Raw genomic sequence first — 27,516 nt, 5'->3', positions numbered from 1 at the left:
GAAGTAAACTTGTCTGCTGTACATTTGCTACCTTCAAGCAAAACCAAATGTGTTTTAATTGAAAAGCATTAAGTACAATAAAACATTCTGTTAAACAGAATGCAGATATTAGCAGAAGGATAAATCCAATCCGTGTAGAGTGGTATGTATTTGTAGTTTTGCAGATATGGTAGGAAGATGCAGATCTTTAATTGCCAAAACAAATAATGGGTATATCATGCAGCACATAATATTTTGTATAATATAAAAAGTATGCAAAGCCTAAAATCCATATTAGATGTTTTAATATCTGTAGAATTCATCCAATGAATCAAATTGAATTTTTTAACCTAAATCAAGGCTTTGTGAACTCTTTGATAAACTGAAAATTCATAGCTTATAGGCATACTGAGCTGAACTTTTATTGTATTATTCAGGAGCCTAATATTTTGCACATGTTGAGAGAATGTATTTATTAATTCACAGTAATGTCTTTATGGAAATTACTCAGTTATTTTCTGCTTAGAGGAAGAAAATCATCACTGTAACTTTCCTTCTCTGCTTGAAATTACTGGTGACTCGGTTAAGGGCTTAATTAGCAACATAAGGAAATTAACCAAACAATTGCTCTCTCAAGGACACTTAGTTTTGGCAATAATTTTCAATTACACTTAAGTGTGAAATCATGTCCTGAATGACTGTTTAACATGAAGGACATGAGTAATCAATTCTTCCTGTCAAGGAAAGCCAAATTCTGTTGAATTAAAAAAAGCTATTCTAAAACAATGAGAAAATATTTCTAGAAAACTTGCCTTAAAGCAATGCAATACAAACCATAGAGTATCATGTTTCCCAGTATCTGCATTTCTTCGTTTAAAGATGTAAATAAATTGTAAACTATGCATAGAAAAAAGGTAATATTAAAATGCAAAGAATGAATTGACTAAAGGGTGGTCACTTTAGTTGATTTGCTTCATGTGTTTCATGAAATATTAGTCATGTGTTTCACATGACAAACGCTTCAAAATATAATTTGGGATTGAATAGGAGAGAACTATCAAGTGATTTCACAACTGTGCCAAGATTTCAGCTAGAGACTTACTTTCAGCGCCAGATGGGGAAAACAACTCAACTCATTCTTTGAGCAACAACTGTCACAGTTCCAGTAATGAAATAAGAATTATCATAACAGAGGGGAAGGTATAACAACAAAGTTGAAGTACACAGTAACTCTCATCAGAAACATAGTGTACTACTGAAATATTCCCAATTATATAGTGCAATAACAAAATTAGTTCAACTCTGTGTATTCTTCTTCATTCTGATTCAATGAACATTTGTACCAAAATTAAGTGTTTTTAAGTATTGAAAAATATTTTTAATCATAGGTGTACATAGAGATTGACATTATGTCACAACATAACAAAATGACAATTTATTTAAAAGGCATATCTTTTAAAAGAAATTTCTTTTTTTGTAAATTTTTTTTAGGTATTAAACCAGACAACCCGACTTGAACTTCAGCTTTTGGAACACTCTCTTTCAACAAACAAACTAGAAAGACAGATTTCAGATCAGACCAATGAGATAACTAAATTACAAGAAAAAAACAGGTAAGTTTGTACAGCCCAATGAAATGCTATTCCATGAAGTACCCTTCTAATAGTTTTAGAAACAAATCTACTCAAGTAGGAAAATAAGGGTTCATACACAAGCTCTCCAAACTGATTACAAAATGTTACCCACACTCATTACAAAGGTCATATATTACTTAAAGCCTAGGATTTTCATGTAGGTTTATTCTTGTATTCTGTTTATATATTGTTCTTCACTGTCTAAAGTTCTCCTTTATATGAGGAACTTAAGGCTAAAACTGAAGCAGTACTTCTGTTGTACCCAATTTATAATCTTCTTTAGACTTTTCCATATGAATTTGATGTAACCTTGATTCAAACTAATTCAGTGTAACCACATCTCCAAAATTTTATTTCTATGTAGTACATAGCTATCCTAATGATTAACCAGGTCATTGCTACAATTTTTTTACCTAATGTAGCGAGAAAAGTAAAGCACTGATCATATTCAACGTTCCTCAAGAGTCCATGTTTTGAAATTGACCAAAATCCGACCATTACTCCTATCCTCTTCTGTACTTGGCTGTGGTCCAAAGGCTCATACCTTTTTTCAGCTAGCTTCGTTTCCATATCACCACAGTATTTTTTTACTTTTGGCAATAAATAGTTTACAGAGGAATCTAAAAGCAGCAATAACAGTAAGTTTTCTCCTTCAAAGCAATGTCTTTCAATGAGAACCATATGTGCAAAGTGATTTTCTTTGAAAGAATTAGCTTAAGAAACCCAGGAGACATGTTTTGACATTTTTGTTCACTACTCTACTACATTTATGTATGTTCCCTAAAGGTTTTATCTACCAACTTAAGAAAAACAAGCATCCTTATCAAATGGAAAGCAAAGGAAACACTGATTTTCAAAAGGTCATGTTTTTTGGTGTTGAACTCAGCAGACTTTAGACTACCCTTGTAACATGCACATAAAACAGAAAAGCATTGTTTCTCACTTAACAAAGTAAATCTGCATTGAACTAATCTGCTTGAAACATAATTATATATAAGGTTCAGGATTTTTTTTTTCAGTAACAGCAATAGATTTTAGGTGAATTTCTCTCTTCTGGCTATGCACCTTTTAAGATCAGCTTTTTCAGAGTGTGTATCAGAACAATTAGCAGTTGTTCCCAGCCAGTTACCCAATGTTCCCAGCCAGCTACCCGCTCTAAAATTTAGAGCTACAGCTCTAAAATACCAGCTCTAAAATTGGAGAAAGGTAACCCATCTTCAAGCAACTATTTGCATGTTTCCCTGTCTTAATGCCATAACATTTATGTTAAGTATGTGTTTTAATATAGGATATTTGAAATGTTCATAGTTACATCTTTAAATAAGTTCTATCTTTTAATAGGGTAAACCCATGATAGCTTAGTCACTTTATCTTTCCTTTAGTAATGTTGAATTATCAAACACCCAATTATTACATTTTTAAAGTCCGCAATACACACTGTAGTAGATAATGTTGTTTATTAGTGCACTTACATAATAAATGAAAGCATATGTATCAAACTAAACTTTCATTTAGTTGTCTACTGCTTGCATAGCATTAGGGAATGAAGTTGAGTGTTCATGAAGAAAGAAACTTATAAAATATGCTTGATTCTCTTGTCATCAGCTCAAAATTGTAATCTTTTATTTAGCTTTTTAGAAAAAAGAGTTCTTGAGATGGAAGACAAGCATATGCTTCAGCTGAAGTCAATAAAAGATGAAAAAGATCAGCTTCAAGTCCTAGTAACCAGACAGAATTCTATTATAGAAGAACTAGAAAAACAGCTAGTTACAGCTACAGTAAACAACTCAGTTCTGCAAAAACAGCAACATGATCTGATGGAGACGGTTCATAGCTTGCTTACTATGATATCGACACCAAACTGTAAGTCAAAGCAGACATGCTTTTATCATTTCCGTGCTATTTCCTAATTTGTGTACACTGGTACCTACAGTCTTACAACTAGTTCTGACACACTTCTGCTTCTCAAAAAGTCTGTATTTTTTGCCTTAAATTTTGCATCCGAGTTAGTTAACCTACTTTTTAGGGGGTGGGAGAAACAGCCACATTTATGTGATTTCTTTTCAATATTTTATTTATCTTCTCTGTTTATTTATTTTCTTAACCAATTCTCTAGTGGCTCAACAAAATACAGAGAAGCCAAGTATTATTCATCTCACATGGCATTCACATGTGTGGCAGTGTACACTTGCTTGACCATATATCTAGGTGAGACTGCATATTGTAGGTCTGCAACTTTTCTTCCTGGCTCACAGAGATTGTTTCTGCCACCTCTCATTGCTTTATAACAGAGTTTATCAAGGAAAGGATGAATTATAGTGGTTACCAAAGGCAAAGAAATAAGCACAGGCATAGTTTTTAGCCCCCCAAACCAGAAAGCACCAGGTCTGGGCAGCAGGTACTCCAACAAGTTCTTCACCAAGGTATCCTTATTCATCCTAAAAATCCCTCAGCCTAGCAAACCTTACAGGCAATAATCTCACCCTTAAATGCCTGACAACTCTGCAACAGATCATAGACACCAAGCGTAGCTTTCAGATTTATGCAGATTCACGTGTGCCATAAAAACCCCACACAAACCACAAACTAAAAGTTATGGCTACACATGATTTAAACATTCCCTGTCTTGATTTTCGTGTCTAATATGGAACTTGGACAGATTAAGAAGCTGTTCTAAAAGACTGTAGAATCTGGCACAGTTGCCTGTAAAGTTCTCAGGGCTGAAAATATAGAAATATACAAAACCCCTAAAGAAAGGATTTAAAATTAAATACTGGAAAAAAATATTTGAAGTTGTCATTAGAATTTAAAGGACAGTATAGGTGGTCTATGATATATTACTGTAAGGTGGATCTCAGACAAGGAAAAGGGTGTTTGGAACTCCTCCTCACTTTTAGTCTTGGCCTATATGTTATTATCATAACATAGGTTGTAGGTTTTTCTAAACAAAGTAAATTCCAAGCTTTTTTGTCTTCATAACTGACGCTATTCCCTTAAATACCAAGGCTGTACATGTTCCTGTTGATGTTATCTGCTATGCTAGTGCACAAATAAGTAAACAAGTCAAAGTCATGTTGGCTACAGCACCATTAAACCCAGAGTGGAAAAAATAATGAGTGTTTGCCAAAAAGACAAAATTAGCAGGGAAAGCTTCTAAGACAGTATGCAAACAATAGAGTGTGGAAAAGCAATTAAAACACTGAATGTGTTATTTTTCTATTTAAGGCAAAGCACTTAAACAGATAAATAATGAATAAGCAAGCCAAAAAGAACATAATAAGTAACTGTAATATAAGCACATATTTATATGGCACCTAAACCTTTGTAGTAACTGACTGTGATTGTTAGATTAAATTAAAAGGGAAAATACACAGAACCAACCCCAGAAGGGTCAAATATGAAATATCAGTCAGCAGGCGAAATGCCAGGAAATTCCAACCTCCATAGTTAATAAAGAACTGAACAAAAAGATGAACCTTAGATTGTTCTGTTGAATAAGAAGGCTTAGACATATGAAAATGTATTTTTTGCACAAATGAATTCCAGAAGGTATGTATGCTTAGTGAGTTGGGCTGACCTACCAAGCTTCAGCTTGGTACATACAAAATTGTTCCTGTTCAGCGGAGGGGCAAAAAAAAGAGCTTAAAATATCTTAAGGGTAGTTCCACCAGTCTGTGGCATTATAACTCATTCACAATGTAAGAGTACTGGCCAAAAGTCATTATTAACCTAATCACTTGCTATTTAGGTATGTATATAAATAGTAGTTAATGCATGCCTAGGTTGTAATGCATGTAGGAGTCCAGCAAGGGCAATGAGTGGAAGCAGAAACTGTTCAACTGAATGAGATGCAATATCCCGAGTTTTCTCATTCAATGTATTAGTAAATGTCAGCACTTTTCAGCCTGTCAAATAACCACAGTCCTATCAGAATAATGTCTTCAAATGATGCAAAGTAATATCACACACAATAAGTACCTTGATCTGTCACTTCTTTCAGGACCAGACATATTTTTTTGGAACTGCTTTAAGCCAATTACAACATAAATAGATTCTTTGTAACTTTCATTCATCTCCTCTTAATGCCTTCAATTTCTATTGTATTTTTAATAGCTAAGAGCAAATTCATAGCCAAAGAAGAGCAAATCAGCTTCAAAGACTGTGCTGAAGCTTTCAAATCTGGACTGACAACAAGTGGAATCTACACTTTAACAGTTTCAAATACTGCACAAGAGAAGAAGGTAGGATGACTATAAAGAGTTACCTAGCCATACTGCATGTTAAAGGTTATTTAATCTGGCAAATATGCTATTTTAAAGGCTAGCTATTAGTGAAGTTTACTACTCACCAAGTTTTTTTATAAGCTTGTAATCACTCCTAGATCTGAGTATCTTACAGGAAGAAAAATGTCCTTCAGGTGAAATCTTGTCTCAGTTGAAATGAAATGAAATTTTGTTGTGTGCTTCATCATGTCAGAACTTAATTCTTTTCTCCACATAATTAAAGTAATTAAATCAATAAAATAGCGTAATTTCATTATAAAATCTGTAACTCCAACAGAGTTGCTTTGCATGATCAGCAGACTCCTGTCTCCTTTAATTTCTTAGTTCCTTCATATGCCCAAGGGGGTCTTTAGGTGGCCAAAGGAGGTAAAGTCAGGGGCATGGAAATCTCATGGATTTATACTCATGGAAGCAATCTAGTAGTACTGGACTCATGTATGGGTTTCAGTTCTTGTATCACAGAGTTTTAAGGACATTTGTGTAACAAGTAGATTAACAATTAGACACTGTCTAACAGAGAAGGCTTCTCTGGGAAATACTGCCCTGGAAAATACTACTACTGATTCATATAAAAGGTGAGTTTGCAAGGGTTCACTAGATCAGTTTAAATTCCTCTATGGATTTTTTCCCCTATGTATTCAACTGAAATGAACTTCAATGTCAATTTAAGTTGAAGCAGTATGCCATACCTCTGTAGAAAAGACCTTGAGCTAAAAAATGGCACTCATTGGATGATACATTGGATGCCTGACAGAGATGCTCCATCTATAGAAGTAAATAAAATGATAAAGCATTGGAGAGTATAATTTAGTTGAAACAATCAGTAGGATCTGAAAGGGAAAAAAGTCCCAAGTTGATTGTGAGTATAAAGCACCAAAAACCTGGAGCAAGCATTCAGAGGAGTGGGGCTCCCATGATAAAGGCATGGCAGGCTGAGGAGGCTAAGGGACATATGAATATAAAAAAATGTTTAATATATTTCTTAGAAAAATATGAAATAATTTTATTATGTTTTTATTTTATAATTTCTACTGTAGATATTTTCTTTCGACAAAAATTGAAATATTTTACAGAATTCCTAAGATTCTACTCTATTGTATTAGAAAAACTAACAGAGAATGTAAAAAAGCAGTGGAAAAAGAGGTGCAATGTGGAAAAGGAATTGGTAAAGATCTGACAGAGAAAGCATTTTTTTTCCCAAGCAAAGGTTTGGAAATGAAGTTCACTGGTGACTAGATTTTGAAGTGCCAGAACTTCATTTTGCCCAAGCCAGACTGTGATCTTTATACTTACAAAGCACTCAGCTAAAGGAAATAAGCAATTTATTTGGGTAAGATCTATAAAATACAATAGATAAAACCTATAATTTTTTGTAGATATAATCCAGAGAAATTTTTTGCAATCTGCTTCTCTGGGAAAAAAAAAAGCAACAAAAAACCAGCTGTCTTTCCTTCAGAATAATCTAGTCTAAAAACATCAATTTCACAGGAAAATGAGTTACATAAGATGCAATGAAATGTTTTATTGTACATGAAGCTGAATGGCATTTAAATAGCATAGATACCTAGAATCACAATTTTAAAAACTAAAGGAGATGAAAGGTATTGCATCTCCAAAGTAATGAAATGCAGCAGTCTGATAGCAACTCAGGAATTACATTCCTTGGATCTCTTACTATGACTTGTCGCAAGCTTTAATCTTTGGTTTTAATTTTACTGTCAAATATAGTATACAGAGCATGCATATTTTCTAAAAGCAGACACAAGTGCATGGCATATTACAGAATAAAAATTTGTCATAAACTTAAACACTTTGTATTTTCAAAAGTACAAATTTCCTAGACTATAAAACATTAAATGCCTTACATTTGAATATGGAGGCTTTAAATGCTTAAAGCAAACATCCATTTTGGTAATTTACTAAGTTAAAAAAAAAGTAGTTAAAACATAAAAATTTCACTTAGTATTAAATCAGTCATTTAATAATATTAAAGAAATAAAATCTTATTCTGTCCATTTCAGATAGAAAAAGACAGGGAAGGTTTTACTTACCGCATGACATTGAAAATAAGAGACTCAAAAGTTTTAATCTGATGCTGATTTTTTATACAAATATAAATGCATAAGAGGAGTTGTCAAGGGAAGTGAAGGTTAGGGACAATCAACATGTTACACCATTTTCAACTGTTTATGATGTGGATAGCTACTCAGACCAGGAAACAGAGTGACCTTTTTTATTTGCCAAAAGTGCTGCACTGCTGTTTATGTTTTTGTCTTTTCCTCTTGTAACACCTTCTGACCCAAGAGGCTTATAAACAACTTCTGTGTAATCTGTAACCGATCCCACATTACTAATTTGTCTCCCATCATAATCCAAACTAAGGAATTGCATATGACTACTGAGAGGAAAACAATTATTTAATTCCATTAATATTTTCAAACTTCCCTGTTCTGCAACCAGACAAAAGATAATTCCTTTTAAAAACACTGAGGAAAACAGCAAAAGACTGCTGACACGAGGAAAAAGGGCAGAGGCAAAACTATGAAAAGGCAATAGTTTTATGCTTACAGCAACCTCATGAACCAATTAGACTGTAGTTCTTATCTAGTCACATCTTTAGGAGACAGAGATAGCAGAATACAAAAATCATTGGACATAATGACTCCAAAGTGTTCGGACAACAGCTGAAAGTGTTGCAAAGGGTCACTGCAAAGATGTGGAAATTGCACTTGCTTTGCTATAAAAACTGCTCTGGCTCTTCACCCTGATAACTCAGCCTGAGCCTTACCATTCCCAAAGTAGGTCTGAAAACACTTATACCCCAAATGCCCTCTTACAGTGCTACAGCTGCTAGAACTGTAAGTACTGAAGCACTTCACAAGATACATAAAATACTCCCTGTTCTAATTTTTTGTAACTTGAGAGGCTAATCTCTTTATTCTTTTTGGCATCTGTTTGAAGACTCCTGCTGCCTGCCTAATCTTGGTATCTATTTTTATTAGTTTTATGAAATGTTATATATCTTTCTTTTGAATATAAAACCTAGAATAGGTTGAAAGGTCAGAAGAGTTCTCTTCTAGTAGTGGTGTTGAAAGAAAGACTTAGACTTGATTGACATGAATTTTTTTGGTGTGGAAAAATTATACTCCCAAATTTATGTAAACTTCTAAAAATTGTTACTGGTAAGAAAAATCTACATGAGGTTTTTATGGTCATCTCTTCAATTTCTCATTATGTTTTTCAGTCCCTAGTGAGTTGCTTTGGGAACTAATTTGCAGTACCCCAGCGTTTATCTCAAAGAATCTAAAGTGTCTATTAAAGCTAGTTGTCCTACCACTCACTTAAAAAGTGGATACTATCTGTAACAGAAATATATTATGATAGACATTCACAGTCATTCACTATTTATGTTTTAATCTCATTAGAACAAAATAAAGTGCTATTTAAAGGTATTTATTTTTTCAAAGTATGAATTCCAACTAAATTGAAGTTCGGTCAACAGGCATAAAGGAAGTTACACATAACATTCAGAAACATCAATTAACAACTACAATAGCAATATCAGACAGAACCCACAGCTCAAATAAATTAATACATGGCCTCCCACTGCACATAGTTAGAAACTACATATTTCAGAGAAAGGTGAAACAGTTCTATTGTCCATCTGGCTGCTTATACTGTTCTTTTAAGTGGGGTGAAGCTTCAGAGTCAACAAATCTATCTACAACCAGTGATATTTGATCATTGTTAAATCAGCTTTTTAACTTGTATTGATGCTTAAAATAAGTATTTGCATCTGCTTTGGCCCATTCTTAGTATCCCTCTTCATAGCCCTCTGCAGAAATTAGTTTTCACATATACATTACACATCATGAGTTAGCCTTCTAAAACAGATTTATCTTCTCTTACAGTACCTTATCTTCAGCCTTTCCTTTGAAGGGAATTTTTATTTTAACTAAATTAATTTATCAGCACATTTTTATCATCACATTTTTACCAGTCATTAAATACAGATGTTAGTAAAGCCAAACAAAAAACAGACTTTGAGGTGTAAGGAATTGCATGCATCAGTACAAATTGACGTTTCAATTAAATTCCATTCACAATACATACTTTAAAAGGTATCCAATTTTTATCCAACTTATCCAACTTTTTTCCTTATTTCATCTTCCCTAAAAATCTCCAATTGAATGTCTTGTGATTTTCTGATGTTGAGCAGAGTCTACTGCAAGCCTAGTATCTGCTTTGGATTTCCAATGTGCAACAGCCTGTTGAAACACTAATATATTTGATATTTCAGCTGTTACAATTTTTTTCCTTTCAAAGGTCTGATGCCTTTCAACAGTATATATGACACTGCTTGAACTGTAAATATTCTGATCTATATAAATATATAGATGTGAGTGTATAACATACATACAATATACGTATCCTATAAGAGTGAACGAGATTGAAAACTTAATAAGGAGCGCACTTTACTTCCCCAAATGACACACACAGCCCTACCACAGCACAGAAGGAAACTGGCTTCACTGCAGTCATACTTTTTCAATGAATTTCCAGGATATCTAACAGTTCAAAGAGGTCAAATCTCCTGACTGCTAACACTGATAAGACAGTCTCCTATAGAAGAGGATGAAAAAGACATTAGAGCTTTAGTGCCACCCAGTCATGATTTGGGGCAATTATAGGCATATTGTGATAACCAGCAGTTAGGCAAGAAGTAAGACTATGGAGGGAACTGTTAAACAATGAAGGAAACATCCAAATTAATAATGAAATACTTGCCTAGTTTCTTTTAAAATTATTTATTTAATTACAGATGAAATATCTTATCAAAGTGGGAGAAGTCAGGTCTTGCCTGTACTACTATAAATGGGAAGACACAACTTCACTTACTGGATGAAAGCTCTAGCATACAGATAAGAAGTTAATGTAATTCAATACTCAAACTAGAATTCAAAAATTTTCAAAGATGTGAAGTGATTCTGGAGAAGGCTCTGAACTTCAATATCTTGGCAGAAAGTGGTAAAAAAAAATTAAACTTCCAAATGAGAAAACATTAACTGAGAATTCTCCAAACAGGAATTCTTGTAGAAGAAATTCAATATATTTCTTAAAGATAGTATTAATACTAACATGCATTTTAAAGAGATACTGACTTCAGTTTGACTTTCATTGTACTGTCTTACACCAGCTTAGCTCCATTGACTTCACACATCTAGTTATAAGTTCTGTTAGTTTTGGAAAAGCAAAATTAGATGCAACAATTTGAAATCCTTTCTCAGGAAAAATTGTACTAGATACTCTCATATTCACAAAATTTTATTATCAATTTATCGCCTACTTCCCCCAAACGTCACTCCAAAATTCCAATTAATTTTCAAAATACTTTTTTCCCATCAGCATCTCTGCAGGGATGCACTTATTGGGTATTTGAAAACTGAGTTCAGTGAACTGCTTATTACATGTCAGTCTTTTCAAATTTTTAGCAAAAATTCAAAGGTGATTTATGAATATTTGGGAACATTTTATAGTTGTTACTTTTTGTTCAAGCATAGATGTTCATTGTAGTCTGTATAATAACATGGCTTTAGGATACAACTTTCAGATAATACACTTAGATTTAACTTTGTGGTCAGACTATTTGCAAAGGCACTGAACAACTGTGATAATAAAAATATATTTCAGTTTGTTCATGGCCTGAACTTAGCAGTATGTTCATGGCCTGAACTGTGCTCTGAGAAGTCATGGGAAAATTGAATGGATCTCTCACAAAAAAGATGGAGAAATGAAAGGTGCCATTTGTTAAGGTATTCTGTTAAGTGTGATATATACTGAAGATCCCATTTATTTGTGGACAACCACAACTGATTTGTATGAAAGCTGTGAAGTCTTGCATTTTTAGGTTAAGTCATATTTTGCACATGACTTGCCACTATATAGAATGATGCAAATGACATGATTTCTGGTTTTGTTTTGCTGTGACTGCATGCACTTAGGCTGTTATATGTTTACTTTGGTAGGCCTACTGTGACATGGAAACTGGTGGAGGAGGTTGGACAGTTATTCAGAAACGAGAAGATGGCAGTGTGGACTTCCACCGGACATGGAAGGAGTATAAGATGGTAAACAGTGTTTTCTGAAGCCTTAATATCAGCTGTTATTATTATCTGAAATCTAATATGCTAAATTTATATTAATAGCATCCCTAGAATGTAAGCAACCTTAAAAAGTTCGCTTTGTCCTCAGATGCTCATTTTGAAAATGTCAGAATAGTGTAAGTTGTTTGCCTAAGCAGACTTGCAAGTGTGATGTTTGTTTTTAAAGAGAAACCTTACTTTTTTTTAATCAACTGTTCCATCGTATGTCTACATTTTTTGAGTTGTTTATATTTGTGTTTCTAGTGGCAACAGTAGGAACTGCTCCAAATCTACTAAGTAATATTGATTCAGTATTTCAGATTCTTGAGCTTGCCCTTACTGAAATCAACTTTTTGAAACATTACAGATCAATAATCCCCATGGACACAGTAAAATTCTTAGTTGACAGGCTGAAAACTATTAAACTTAAAAATTGATAAAGTGATCTTTTCAAATTGAAATGAAAAAAACCCACCCAAACAAAACTATTTAAATATACAACTTGAATTACAGGGATTTGGTGATCCTGCTGGGGAGTACTGGTTGGGAAATGAATTTGTTTCTCAACTGACTAATCAGAAGCGTTATGTTCTTAAAATACAACTGAAAGACTGGGAAGGAAATGAGGCATATTCATTGTATGACCACTTCTCTCTAGCAAGTGAAGAACAAAAATACAGGTAAGCAGAAAAATCAGATCTAATTTTAAAAATGTTCTGATAGTAATCTTTCTAAACTGTGTAGATGCATGGCCTTATTTCATACAAATCATGACTATTTTCCAGCTCACTCAGAAAGTAATGTTTTCTTCATTTTTCATCTCTTGCCTAAAGAAATAATTTCTTTTTCCAGAGGAGAAAATGTGTATTTTACTAGTGCATCCTGAGTGAGTATAACACACAAAAGACAAAGATGAGGAGATAGGATGGAACAATACAGGATACATGTGCCAGTATAGTGGGTGACACTGCACAGTCATTAGGATACTAAGAATCTGTCTGCAGCTGCTATCAAGTCCTGATTCCCTGAACTAAATACATTTCTGGAAGGTGGATCACTAAGATGAATTATACTGCAAGGATTTTCCTCGTCGGTGGCTTCTAGGAACTGTTCTGTTGTCATAAAGAGCGCACTGAAGTGAGGTGGCCTTATCCTTCCTTGAGCCACTGGCTAAAATTCTCAATAACTCTCCTACCTGTGAAAATGGAGCAAATGTACATTTCACTCATCACCAACTTGTCAATTTAAAGACCAAATTTTAATGGACCTATTATTTATGCTCTAATCCTGTAAAATGTAAAGGTTCACATAAAGAAAAAAAAATAAATAAATATTTAAGATAAATATTATCATAGTATTATGTACTTTAAATAGTATCATAGTAATACACATTTTGAAACAGTACTAGCCACAGCAGAAACATATGGGCATTTCATAGTTCATTCACCAGGCTCTCTGTAAATGCAATAAATAATTTGATTTATTATAGAAGAAACTAAACCCTTCACAGTACAACAGATGCTTTCCTACTACATGGTCCCTGAAACGTTTCTTTGTAAGAATCTTGCAGATTCATGGAGCTTTGGGTGACTGGACATAAAAATTGTCTACATTTAGATGATTTTCTCCAAGATCTCTAGCAACTATTTGTTGTAAATAAAGTCAACCTGACACCTGAGATACCTGATGTTGTTATTTCAATTCAGGTCTTATATGCAAACAAAGCAATTCAAAACTATCAGCATCTGCCCCCCACAAAATGTTAGATCTTAATGCCTTGGTAGTATTTAGTTGTCTCAACTCCAAAGTAAATATTTTTTCATCTGGAAACAGTCAGAATCTACAGCAGAGATTTTTTTAAAGTAATGCTTTAAAATACTTAGAAAGGCAACTTTTGTCAAAAGGGGTGATTACCCTTGTCCATTTACAGTATTAAAAGATAATTACTGAAAAGCAAGATGGTAAAAACAATTTTATTACAATATGCAACAAATCAAGGAATTCATCATAAAATTGAGTGTTTCAAAGAATGTATTTAACATTATGAAAAAGAAAAAAATGCAAACAAAGTATTCAGTTAAGAACATCCTCCGTGCCCCATTCCTGGCAATGTTCAAGGCCAGGCTGAATGGGGCTTTGAGCAACCTGATCCAGTGGAAGGTGTCCCTGCCCATGGCAAAGGGGTGGGATGTAGATAATCTCTAAGGTCCTTTCCAACTCAAACGATTCCTTGATTCTGTGATCCATTGCATTAAAATATTATTAGATCCATTACATAAAAAGATTAATACATTCTGAATGCTGGAAAGATAATGAATTGGGCCATAAAACTGAAATTTCTTCATATTAAACTGAGATCAGAATGGACTTTGTTTGAATCAGACTTCCTGATATCAAAGCTATGAAGTCAAACCAGGTTGCTCAGTGTCTTTCATTTGGGTCTTGATAACCTCCCAAGGTTACAACCTACTTGTCTTTCCTCATGGTAGAAAGCTTTCCTGATATGCAGTCAGAACATCTCATTCCAATTTCCATCCATTGACTCTCATATTCTGTTATACTAAACTGTACCTTTAACAATTTATTGTTAATCACAAATAAATAATACTATGCTTACAATAGACTTCAGACGATATTTGAAGACCCAGCCTAGGCTCACGCCTTATACTTGTAACCTTTAATATAATTTATATTAGAAATTGGCTTACATAATTTTGAACTCATCTTAAGAAAAAACAGTAATTTTTAAAAGATATTTTAAAGAAAATCTGTAATGAACTGGTCTTTTGAAACCTAAATGAATAAAAATTAATTATTATATTTTAAAATGGGGAATATAAAATTGGTTAAAATAATCTGTTAAACTACCAAAGACAATTTCTGTCATAAGCAGAGAATTATATGCAAGATGAAGACTGATTAGGGGACAAGTTAATTCTCCTCAGACAATAAGATTTCCTCTTTAAACAAATAGAATACCTCTGAAAAGCATGAGCTATTTGATACAGAAATGCAATCACCCAAAAGATATTGTGGGAGCAGAGGGTTCAAGTCTTCCAATACAAGGTAACACAGGAATAGCTGTGTAATTGTCCTGCCCAGTTCAGTGTCCTGGGTCTCTCCTCACTGAGAGTGCATTGGCACCCATGCAAGCAGAACCCAACAGCAGCAGCCTCACGGAAAGCTTACCTTGCCAGGGAATTGAAGCAAACTGAAATACCTGTGAAGAACTAACGCTAAAAATTATGAATGATGTGAAAAGGATAAGTAACTAGGACAATGGAAAGGGAAATATTGAGAAACTTCTAAAATATCATTTACTAGCTCAGAATTAATACTCCTTGTAAGGCTGTCATCTCATATATGTGGGGTTGTAATGCTAAATTGCTGTGTTCTACTAACAGCAAAATAGGAATCAAAAAGGTTTTGATTTAAACTGTAATAAAATTTTGTAATAAAAATTATTGCATGTACTGTTGCATTGAAGTACAAAAATGGAAGCACTTTCAGTATTAATTAATACATGATCTACATGAAAAATCCTAGAAGTTACTACCTACTTGCTCTCCGTTTCTTCTAAAACGACATGAACAAACACATGTTCATTAGAATATTGTGCTGACCGTTTCTGTTCATTTGAAAACATTGTACTGAAAAACAGCTTATAGCAGCACATTGGCCAGAAGAGAATGAAACAATTTGAACAGGATATTTATTGCAAATTATTCCATCATTATTTTGCAGACATCTTCCATCAACTTCCACGTAATAATTGTTTTTCCATTTTTCACTTCTACAGGATTTACCTTAAAGGACTTACTGGGACAGCAGGCAAAATAAGTAGTATAAGCCAACCAGGAAATGATTTTAGCACAAAGGATGCAGACAATGACAAATGTATTTGCAAATGTTCACAAATGCTAACAGGAGGTACGAATGTTTTTATGTTTCTCAGTCTTCCTATTTTTATTGGCACTGAAATTGTCTATCAGATAAATAATTTTGACTTAGTAAATTTTGATTATTAAAAAAGTTAAAAACTCACAGATAGAAATACTAGTATGGTGACTCTAGATGAAGTATTTTACCATTTGACGAAAGTTAGAGTTTCGTTTTAACTGGAGGGAAAATAAGTCCCTGAAGTTTGGTTACAAGAAAGTCTTTAATTGTGGAACTAATCAGAGACACAGCAGATTCCTCTTCCAAGGAATGAGGTACATTCAGAGATCAAAATACAACCCTCTGCAAAAAACCTCTTTCAGAGATTCAGCTGTCAGTGAAATGGTCTGATTTTTTAGGCATAAGCCCTTTCCCTAACTACCCAAGATGTAAAACCCCCAAGAGCTGCTGCATGCTGCAAGTGCCACAGAAGGGTACAAGAATTTAATTCCTTATTTCAATGTAGTTATGAAGTGGTAAAGGTACACCACAGATATATCTACATTTTTCAAATGATTATTCACTAGTTATATTTGAGCTCTAGGTGGTATTTTTATCTTCAGCTACACAAGTAATTCCATATAATGTGTTCATCTAGAATTCCACATTCTGAAATGTAAACAAGTGCTTTGTAAATTTGGCTCCTCTTCATGTTATCTCTTAAGCAATTGTTCATTTCCCTATAGCACAAGCTCCAAGAAAAAAAGACAGCTTCAGTTTATCCAAAAGGATAGTTGGAATACTGCCCTGCAAAACAGAACACACACACTATCGCCACCATAACAGAAATATAAAAATATTATTTTATTAGTACAAATAATTTTTTTCTTATGACCCATTAAGAAGTCAGGACTATACGGATACAAAGTACATTTGGGCTGTTTTTTCTCCTTTTCCTTCTTATGATGTTTCAGGAGGTTTTGAACGAAACAGCCCAGAGAACTGAATAATTCCTCTAGAAAGAATTAAGAATTTCACTCATTAAATCTGTGAAAAACAGGAGTCTACCAAAGAGTAGATAAAACCAAAGGCAACTCAGTATCATAATTCAATGTGTTCTGCCCTCAGACTGTCAGAAATGTTTATGTGGATAATAAATTGATTGAACACTTTCTCTTCTCAATTTTCAAATACGATGTACTGCTTAAGATTCAAGAATATGGAGTTGATACACAAATACATTTCTTTCCTCAAGTTTGGGGCAAGTATTTTACATCAACACTTCCAAATCATAAGAACAAATAAACTGGGTTTCGATTCCTTTCTCATTTCCAGACAAAAAGTGACTTTAAATACTATTTTGAGAATTACTTCTGCTGATGTTTGTCTTCTGTCTTGCAGGATGGTGGTTTGACGCATGTGGTCCTTCTAACCTCAATGGAATGTATTATCCATTACGACAGAACAACAACAAGTTTAATGGGATCAAGTGGTACTACTGGAAGGGCTCGGGATACTCTCTCAAAGCTACGACGATGATGATTCGACCAGCAGATTTCTAAATGCTTTGTCATTGTGTGAATTATGTTTTGTATAGTCTTCAAAGACTTATTTTACCAAGCAACTTGTCTCATTTTTTCAAGCCCAGAAACATGCACTAGTGTTCTGAAGGGGTCAGTACAGTACAGTTCCTGAATTGCAATTGTCTTGATCAGCTAAAGCTCATATTATTCAACCAGACACAATGTCTAAAGCATTGACCTGGTATAACAGTGATTTGGCCAAATGACTCAATAAAAAGAACATCCAAGAAACCGTCAGACAACTTCAAGGACTCTGTTTTACTGATCATTTATGTTTTGTATGTGTTAGTAAATAACTGGAACTGTGAAAAAAACCCTAAAATAGTTTTAGGAATATGCATTTTGCCTCACCACTGAACTTTAAACATTAATATAAAACACTTAGCTAGTTCTAGCTTAGTTCTAGCTAGATCTAGAACTATTTATCGTTCTGTGTCATCTGTGCCCTATATGTACATAAAAAAAAAAAATCTTTTCTGTAATTAGCTCAATACTATAGTTAGGGAATACATTCTTTTCCCCCATAGTCTCCTAAACAACTTTTTACTCTTATTTGAGGATTTTTACCAGTAGCCTGTATGACTATGTTTAACAGAGGACAAATAGCATTTAAGTAGTGTGCATTTATTCTTGGAAATACCATTTACAAAAGTCATAATTTTTTCAGTCTGTTTCAGTCACTGTCTTTAAATTATAGAAAAGCCCTATGAATTACAATACAGCATGTATTCCTATACATTTTTATGAAGATTGCACTTTTTTTCCTTCCCTTGTCATTTACCTGTAAAATAACTGTCCAGTATTTTGTAAACCAAGACAACGGCATTAACACCAGATGTCCGGTTGTCTGTGACAATCATGTATCACCTGGTGATGTAATATAACTATATGTTTTGTAAAAATAACCTAACTGAAAAACATATGCATGTTCTTTGATACAATTAAATTTATGCTTATGACTGAAGATACAAATTACTACATTTTAAGAACAGGAAGAAAAATAAGCTGAAAATTATCTAAGGTCACACTATAGGTTTTTTTCAGTAAGGTTAGGACTTCTCCCTAAAAATTCTCTGTAGGTAGGCCCTCAATGTACACCACAATGTGAATAAATTACTCTACTGGGTGATCTTTCCTTTTTTTTCTTTTTTCTCCCCTTCATTTTATTACTATATGCTTTAAAATTGCAAATCAGATTGAGAAGATATTTCTTCATACATCACAATAATTTAGTGGAGGTTTTTCTCCAAATTAAGTTTAGTTTTTAATTCTCATGCTTATTCTTTTCCTAATATTTTTGTAAAACTTTGATTTCAGCAGAAGACTGAATTAGTTACACTGCAAGAACTTAACCCAAAACAAAAAAAAACCCCAGACATATTTCCAGAAGCTAACTTAACCAAAGGTGTTGTAACGGCAACAAGGGTTGTGAAAGGTCTAGAAAAAATATTGTACAAGGAGGGGTGAGGGATCTGGGGTTGTTTAGATGGAGAAGAGGAGGCTAAGGGGGGATCTCATCATTCCCTACAATCACCTGAAAGGAGGTTGTAGTGAGGTGGGGTCTGATCTCTCTTGTACTCTGCTGGCAGTCGCAGGCCCAGAAGAAAGATGAGTCAGGGCAGATTCGGATTAGATATTAGAAAAAAAATTTCATTGTTACAGTGGTCAGGCACTGGCACAGGTTGCCCAGACAGGTTGTGGAGTCACTATCCCTAGAGGTGTTCAAGAGGCATCTGGATCTAGTGGGTGATGCTGCTTACACGTTACAGTGGAAGTGCTGGGTGGACAGTTGGACTGGATGATCCTGTTGGTCTCTGCCAATCTGATGATTCTATGTTTCTATCTTGAAAATAGTAAGTGGTTTTGAGAAAGATTGAAGAAATCTCTCCATTTTAGACTGACAATCATTAAAGCTGCTATCAGAGTACCCCACCACTAACACGACCACCATTCTTCTTCACTGAAAATGTGTCATCATTGCTAAGTGTAGCAGAGACAAAAAAAACATTTCTAAGATTACTTCATGATCTGATTTTATATAAACCTAAATAATGTAAATTAATAGTCACTGTCTGAAGAGTTCCACAAAATAATCTCTATGTATTTGAAATTACTGTTTAGTATTTTATTATTTTTCATAATAAAAACTTGTAAGGATATACACATCCCAGACTAAAAAAAAAAAACTTCCCAAAATTGCTTTCACAAATTTTCAAGAAATGTCTTAGACAGAGGTCTGGAAGAGTGATTACACTAGTAGAGGGGCCACACACACCAACAAGCACCTAGCATACCAAGAGAAGCCTCAAGAGCTGTTGTTTTTCAGCCTGGAGCAGAGAAAGGGAAGGGGAGATCTTAATGGTGTCTGACTGAGGGTATAGGGAGGACAAAGCCAGACCCTCCTTGGAGGTTTTCTGCTATGAGACAAGAGACAGGGACAACTGGCAGTAAATACAATTTGGAATTGGGGAACATGAATTTTCCTTTTCATTTATTCATTTATTAGCAGAAGGGTGGATTGGACAAGTCCCTTGGAGCACAGTGTTGAATTAGACAACCTTCAGAAGTCCCTGCTACTCTAAAATACTTTATGATTCTATGCAATTTAATAGAAATGCTGAGTCTACTTACTGCATTTCCTGTGTTGGTACATTTAATCAGACAACCACAGAAAATACTCCCAATATTTGAGACAGTAAGCATATCCACACCAATAATACAAGGAAAGAGAAAAAAAGCCAACAAAACAAACAAACAAAAATCCTCCAAAATGTTCTTAAAAACAATGATAGCATCTGAATGCTCAGTCTAGCAAAGAAAAGCAGTGCTAACTTCTGGTTGAGAATAACTTTCTTTATTTTAGTAAGGAAAACCCTGTTTTGACTAAAATAATTTAATATTGCATGGCTAGTTTTTATTTGTTGAAAAAAAGTTTATAGAATTTGAGGCTGATGACTGTTCTAAAATGTTAGGGGAATGTGTCTTTAAATGACATTTCATCTAAAGAAGACTGCATGGCTTGAGCACCAAAGACCAAAGTGAAGCAACAGGAGGACATGTCAGAAGGAAGGCAATAATAGGCAGCAGAAGGCTGCAAAAACTACTTTTGACTTGGTACAAACAAGTGAAAACATAACAGCAAGGTAACCCCTACTTTTAATTCCTTCCTGTAATCAAATAAACAGTATGCAAAACTAGAATGTATTTCCATTTTCTCTAAGCCCTTTGTAGGAAGCAGGAAAGAAACAAGAAAAAAAAAAAGACAAATAAAACCACATGAATAAATTTATGCTCAAATAATAATTGCAGCTGCAAAAAAATTAAGGTATTTGTTACCGTAAGAAATTAGAGTGACTAAACAAGGAAAGGTAGTGGAAATATTGCCTTGAACTTCAACTTTGATCCTTTGCAAGAACAGCACATTGCAAAAAGAAGTGATTCAGGTTCTTAGCACAACCCTAACCTCCCTTAATTTTACATTCTCATCATCCCTCAAATTCTCCTTACTTCAGCTTCAGGAATAAAATCTCTAAAGGGAATCTCAAAAAAAACCTCAGGAGGAATCACCTCTGAAGAATGATATGTACATTGTTACTGATAGCATACTTTGTTGTTAATCAAGGTAGTCTGAAAAGAAACAGAAAACTCAAAGCAACCTAATATGAAATTCCGTATAGATTTTTTCATTGAAATACAGAAAAGGGGAAAAAAGAGAACATGCTTCTTATTTATTTTTCACATTAAGGTTTACCATTCTTACTGTATTTGCTATATAAAAAATCTACTTTCCCATTTTATAAAAAATATGAACTTATAATGGATAATTAATTTCCGTTAGGATTATTTGAGATGAACTGCTACAGTTTCCCTAAACTTTGAGAACATACACCTTACAATCATGAAATAAATAATACATATAATAAATAATATATATTAATGTTGGATATATAAATTTACATAAGTTATAGATTTAGAAAGAATGCTAAATAGAAGTTCTTAACAGTTAATAAAATTACAGTAAAAATAATTTTCATATCCCATTAACTGCACTTTCTTCAAAGTTGGTATGAAACTTTGAGAAACAAATTGCAGACACTAATTTAGTGGAGGGATAATTATTGGAATGATTGACTAGTAACCAGCTAGACTTCTACTTGTTCTAAAACCAAAATAAAATTCCTGTTCCATCAATTACAACACATGAAGTGCACTGAGGTCTACACAGATACATCATGCCCCCACATACCCATTTATGCACTAGTTCCCAATTCAGTACTTGAGAATGATTATTAGAGGCAGGAAAAATGCTTCATTTTTTCCTACTTAGCAGTTCTAGAAGACCACAGTAATTTTCCATTGCCCAAATAATTTCTGGGTCAAAAAACCTGAGTCCATTTGGCAATAACATGCCTCTCCAGTTTGCACACAGGTACAAATAGAAAAAAAAATTAAAGAACATTTATATTTCAGTAAGATGCTGGTTTATTCAGGTGTTAATTGGTGAATCAACATTTTGCATTTTCCACATGTACCAAAGTTTTTGCACACACTTCAAAAAGTATTGGATGAAGATGAAAATAACTCCTTACAGTATCTGCTTTAAAAAAAATATTTTTCTAGTAGGCTTCCTTATTCACTAAACCTATTTAGAGGGCAAATCATTTTCCAGAAAAACAAAAGAAGGTTCACAAGCTTAAAAGACCATTAAACTTACAGGAGCTGCAGGGAAGCTGGATGAAAGCTCATATGGTTCCTCTGAGATCCAATGGCCTAATTCCAAAGACCACAGAACCTAAAATAAAATAAGTGGTAAGTAGAATCTTAAAATTTCTAAAATCACCTTTTTGAATGTGTAATTAGAGGTGACAGTGCTCTTACAATACCTCGCTTTCTATTTCATTTACCCAAACCAAATCATTGGGTGAAAAATCAATAAATAAGAAAGAAACAATTTTTACAACTAAAACAAACCATTGAAATATCAGTCATACTTCTATACACAGCTACATTACATTCTAAAACATTGTGAGGATATTCAAAAAGTCAACTATTTTTTAATCACAATACATAGAGCAAAAAAATTGAAAAGGGAAGTCATAATATATCAGTTCTGTTCTCTCAGTTCAGTAATCATTGAATTTCATGAGGTTCCTGTTGGCTCATTTCTCCAGCTTGTCAAAGTCCATCTGAACAGGAACATCCATCTGGTGTATCAAACACTTCTCACAGTTTCCCAACATCTGCAAACTTGCTGAGGGTGCATTCTTCCCCATCATCCAGACCATAAATGAAGATGTCAAACAATACTGGACCCCTACTACTACAAGGATTATGCAACTATTGCAAAGAATCCACATCACATATATAAATCATCCTGCAAAGAAGAATAACTTAGTTTCTTGCATCAAAGAAGACTGCAGAACACTGACACTCCAGAAAACACATAATCATTTGTGTCCATCATTTGTGAGCTCTGCAACACTGGACCAGTATGATCTTTGGAGACTAGTAATCCTTAAAACTGTGTGCCACTGTGCACAGAATTCTGTTCCCATCAGGATCAGCATCAAATGTTTAAAAGGAAAAAACTACTTTAAATGGTTGTATTTCCAATTTCTGATATTTTAAATTTTTTTTGGTATAACTTTCCCTGAACTACTCCATGCAGCATTTTTTATGGATTGATTTTCTAAACATTCTTCAGAACAATTTATCATAACTTGCAATTGGTAGACTATAATATTAAAAGCTCCATGAAGAGTATTCAAATTCTACCCCTCAATTGGTAAAAGCATTGTCTTAATGGGCAAATGGAAAAAGAGAAAGTTCCTATGCCCTTGAGTCATATTACAGGACATTCTACTCCTAATTTGTAGGCAGCCTAAATTCTGAAGGCCATTCTGATGGAAGATAAAATTCTTTTTTTCATTGATTTTACAAGTGGTGAGCCAGGAAGCTTCTCACAGAGGTAAAACACTGGTATCTTCTTTGCCAAGTTTGCCCACTGTCACTCAATTCAACAACTTTTCCCATTTACAGGTATTTGAGCTTGACAATGTCTCTTCTGTAGTTGCCATGTGGCACCCTTTAAGTTCAAAAAAAGCCCTGTTACCTACCAGTGAGACATTCTGTTGCTCCTAGAGCAAGTGAAGCTAGCTGAACAAGAAGCAGACATATACCCCCTAAAGAGGATATATGGAATTTATCAGAAAGTAAATCCCTGTTTTAGGATAATTAAGCCTCTCTCATATCTTCCCTAAATAGCTCTCTGGCCATTTCAAATAAATTAAGTCATTAGCACAGCCATGCACTATTAAACAGTTGTAATTATTCATCTTAGAACAAGCTCAATTTCATCAGTGTCTGAAATTATTCCCATGCTTGATTCACAATGACTGAAATACTCTGCCATACAAATGCATATATTATTAGTTTAAATTTAAATTATAAATTGTTCCCAATTAAAATTTGTGAACGAGTCTATGAAATATTCCCTGTAGATAAAAACTGGCATTATATATATTGAGCATGGTAAAGTTATCCTTTACAATGTTACAGCTCACTAATGGAAAATTCTAAGCTGAACAAATTGATCATAAACTAGCAATATAAACCTTATAAAATGGCCCAACTGCTTGTAAGAAAATAAGTTTCTGTAAAGGGCTCTTTTGCCCCAAATCTATTGCTACAAAGCAGTAAATTGCAAATTCAGTTTTCATAACAAAATTATTTTCTAAATAAATTCTACAGTTTTTAGTACAAAGTATCTTATGCCTGATGACTTCCAGGGAAACCAACAACCTCGAATGTGAACTTCTACAAAAGCTGTTTCCTTGTTTGATGTGACAAGTGATGCCTGACTTGTGAGGAGAGGTGTCCAATTTTGCAGGCTATTGAAAAGTTTTTTTTTGCTGACAATAGAAAGCAGCATATCCTTAGACTTACTGCTAAACTTGATTACAAAACATTCAAAGAATACTATGTTTACTTTTAGAAAAAGCACAATCAAATATTTGAAAATGCAACAGCTATGCAAAAAGAGAAAATAATTTCTACAGCCATTATATCATACCAAACATAAAAATAAGTGTTAAGCACATTAAGAAATCAATGACCTTTCAAAATATTCAAAACCTAATAATGCATTGCAATGTTCAGCTAAAAAAAGTATTGTAACTTCTTAAAAAATACATTTAAGACTGCAACTTAGGATTTTAAGTTATGAATTTTAGGGTGGTACCTGTGTATATTTTTTATAATTACTTTTAACAATTTACAATAAGAATATCAAAGCCTCTTGGCTTTATATTTATAGCTGTATATATTTATTGAACATAAAAGAAACTTGTAAATGTAATTTCTCTTTTAATCACGATATAAATAGGCATATTACATTAAAAAAATTCTTCATAAATAAACTTGAGCAGGAACAGATGTACTGTGCTGTATTACATATACATCACGTCCTTATAGTATCAAAACTATGTTTGTATCAAAAGTAGCTGGAAAACAACCTAAATAGATTAAAATATAAACCCAAAAGATTAGTTATGATTAAGTAATCCTATTTCATTTTCCAGGCCAATTCTACAGCAATGACCTTTATCAACCCTTGTAGTATTTACAGAATTTTGTTTAGAAATGAAATTTGTTTGTCTTAACAAAAGATGGATTAATGCTTGTCTATCATGGTTCTGGAATTGAGTACAAAGCCATCGTATCTACTCTCCTAGATAAAAAGAAAATTGGATACTGAGTTCATGAACAGGTCCTGCAGTAAATAATTAGGTCACCACTCACTAAAACATTCAGTTTTCATGAAAACAAAGACAAGAGCTTTCCATTCCAAGTCACTGAAAGTTTGTTTCTGACTTTGGCAAATTTTCAACCAGTTATATTTTCTTAGCAACACCAAAAAATTCTTCAGATTCATGTAATTCAAAAAGAAGCTATGATTTGCAATGTTATTCTTAGCTGAATACTTCAGAATGTGTGTTTCTATTGAGAATAAAGAGCTATCTCAAAGTTTTCAAATGTGCAGTTATAAAAGAATTAGCTCGAAGGGTCTGAAAACACACTATTTGGTTAGTTATTATTTAAGGTCTCTCACCTATCTAGCTAGTACAATGCATGATCTAATGGTATTTATATTTGAATAATTCATCTTGAAAATGTAAATGGAGTGCTATGAAGGTTAAATGTCTGATGGTAAATTTGGTATTTCTCCAACATCTATCTCTAAAAATAACATTTTAAGTTTTTCTCAGGAGAAAAAAAACACTTTACCTTAAATTATGTCCACAAGTCAAAAGGCAGAGGTAAATATATTTACTGACTAATTTTCTACTGAATTCCTCAATTCTGGCTAGGTAAGCCTTCAGTTATCTCATCTTTAGTTAACCAATTTGGGTAAAAAGATGGCAAAAGTACTTGGTCATCTGGCCAAATGCCCATTGACACAATATGAAATAAGAAAATGAAGCACTTACATCATATGATTCAATGATTTAAACAGATGAAGATATATTTTTTTAAAAGGTTCAAAGCACTGTTTTAATTCAGTCAAATAAATAAATGAACAAATAAATAAATTGAGGGAAAATACATTTATGGGCAAAGTTGGACCTAATCTTTGTGAAAGAGGTAAACACAGTTCTAAAAATATTAAAAATAGCAATCTTCCAGATAAGCAGATACTATAGATCAAACCTGATTTGGAGATCCGAAGTTCCTCTCTAGTTCTTTCTCATGCATCTCTCCTAGTAACTTCAGATCTTTGTCTAAATAGCAGCTCAATAAAATGAGTGAAAACAGCATCAGCATTTGATCCAATAACATCTACAGGGACAAACTAATTCTTGAAACAATTTCATTCAACTTATTGGCATTATAAGAGAGATATAGGTGCTCTCAGGATGAGTCTACAAGGTAGACCATAAGACAGGAGGGCAACATTTCCAACCAAAACTGCTCTATGATGAGCATAGGTACATATTTTCACCATGTATTTGTTCACAGAAGTGCAGGGCATAAAATGGGCAATGAAATTCTAGGACAGCACTTGGAATACTGATTATCCATACTACTTTATGTACAAAGACAGGAAACTATTTTGTAGAACTTATCTCTAGCTATCTTTGTAGTTATTTGAAGCTTTTTCTCAAGGAAAAAGGTGGCTTTCATGTTTGAGCACCCCCTATGAAAAAGTAACTTGTGACAATTACTTTGTAACTTGTTTAATGCTCCATACAAAGCCAAGTGTGGAACAGATAATTCAGTGTATTTAATTAATAGATGCAAAGAATCATATAGTAGGCTGGAATGAGTCTGTTGAGATGTTCTTCTCCAAAACCCCTGCTCAAATATGCTCCTCTTAATGCAGCCAAGGATGCTATTAGTTTTCTTTTGCCACAAAGGAACATTACTGGATCCTTAAGGTGGCCAAAGATGCAAACCCTCTATTCCAAGGAAATTAATCACCAAGACCTTCTGAAAAACCTGAAGTATACCACAAGAACTTCAGAGAACTGCATATATATCATACAGGACAAGCTTCATACTGGAAAGTGCCAGACATATTGAAAACAAAAAGGCAGCAGTTTATTTTCCACCCAAAAAGTAAATTTTAAAGCATTTATAAGAAAAAGGAAACCACGAAATTTAGTTATTCAACAACCCTTTTCTTTATAAGATGAAGAGCTATTTCCATATAAATTTCACCATCTATGTTTTATAGCTCTGGAAAATGAGGAAAGCTGAGCAACTGTCATCTGCAATGTCAGACTGAGTGGTTATTCTCTATTATTACAGTGAGCAATTCAGATGGATTAAGCTGGGCTGACAGATAAGTTCCCCACCCACTTACCACTATTCCTATTATACATTTTTTCCCATTTGCAGTGAAATACCCAAGAATTTCCCTTTATTTTTTCTAATGCTGAACACAATATATGTTCCAGAACATAACAGAAATATATCAGGACATAGAAAGTTCAATAATGTGAGTTGGCTACTG

The 27,516-nt window shown here is 33.7% G+C and overlaps 2 protein-coding genes across 3 annotated transcripts in view; one reads left to right on the top strand and one right to left on the bottom strand.

Moving 5' to 3' along the window:
- The window catches only part of ANGPT2 (angiopoietin 2), a 40,541-nt gene extending 22,792 nt beyond the window's left edge, over window positions 1-17,749 (top strand). For both annotated transcript variants that reach the window (XM_058021272.1, XM_058021271.1), the window contains 7 exons: window positions 1,471-1,592; window positions 3,244-3,476; window positions 5,727-5,854; window positions 11,923-12,024; window positions 12,553-12,719; window positions 15,839-15,969; window positions 17,320-17,749. In XM_058021272.1, the coding sequence (XP_057877255.1) occupies window positions 1,471-1,592; window positions 3,244-3,476; window positions 5,727-5,854; window positions 11,923-12,024; window positions 12,553-12,719; window positions 15,839-15,969; window positions 17,320-17,480 (1,044 nt within the window). In that variant the 3' untranslated portion in view covers window positions 17,481-17,749. The remainder of the gene's footprint in view (window positions 1-1,470; window positions 1,593-3,243; window positions 3,477-5,726; window positions 5,855-11,922; window positions 12,025-12,552; window positions 12,720-15,838; window positions 15,970-17,319) is intronic.
- The window catches only part of MCPH1 (microcephalin 1), a 120,170-nt gene that overhangs the window by 57,899 nt on the left and 34,755 nt on the right, over window positions 1-27,516 (bottom strand). The window contains exon 12 of the mRNA XM_058019943.1: window positions 22,216-22,293. Coding sequence (XP_057875926.1) covers window positions 22,216-22,293 — 78 coding nt within the window. The remainder of the gene's footprint in view (window positions 1-22,215; window positions 22,294-27,516) is intronic.

This window comes from Melospiza georgiana, chromosome 3 (assembly GCF_028018845.1).
Source record: "Melospiza georgiana isolate bMelGeo1 chromosome 3, bMelGeo1.pri, whole genome shotgun sequence".
Classification (NCBI taxonomy): domain Eukaryota; kingdom Metazoa; phylum Chordata; class Aves; order Passeriformes; family Passerellidae; genus Melospiza; species Melospiza georgiana.
The sequence above is the reverse complement of the archived record's forward strand: the minus strand, read 5'-3'. Positions and strand labels throughout refer to the sequence as shown.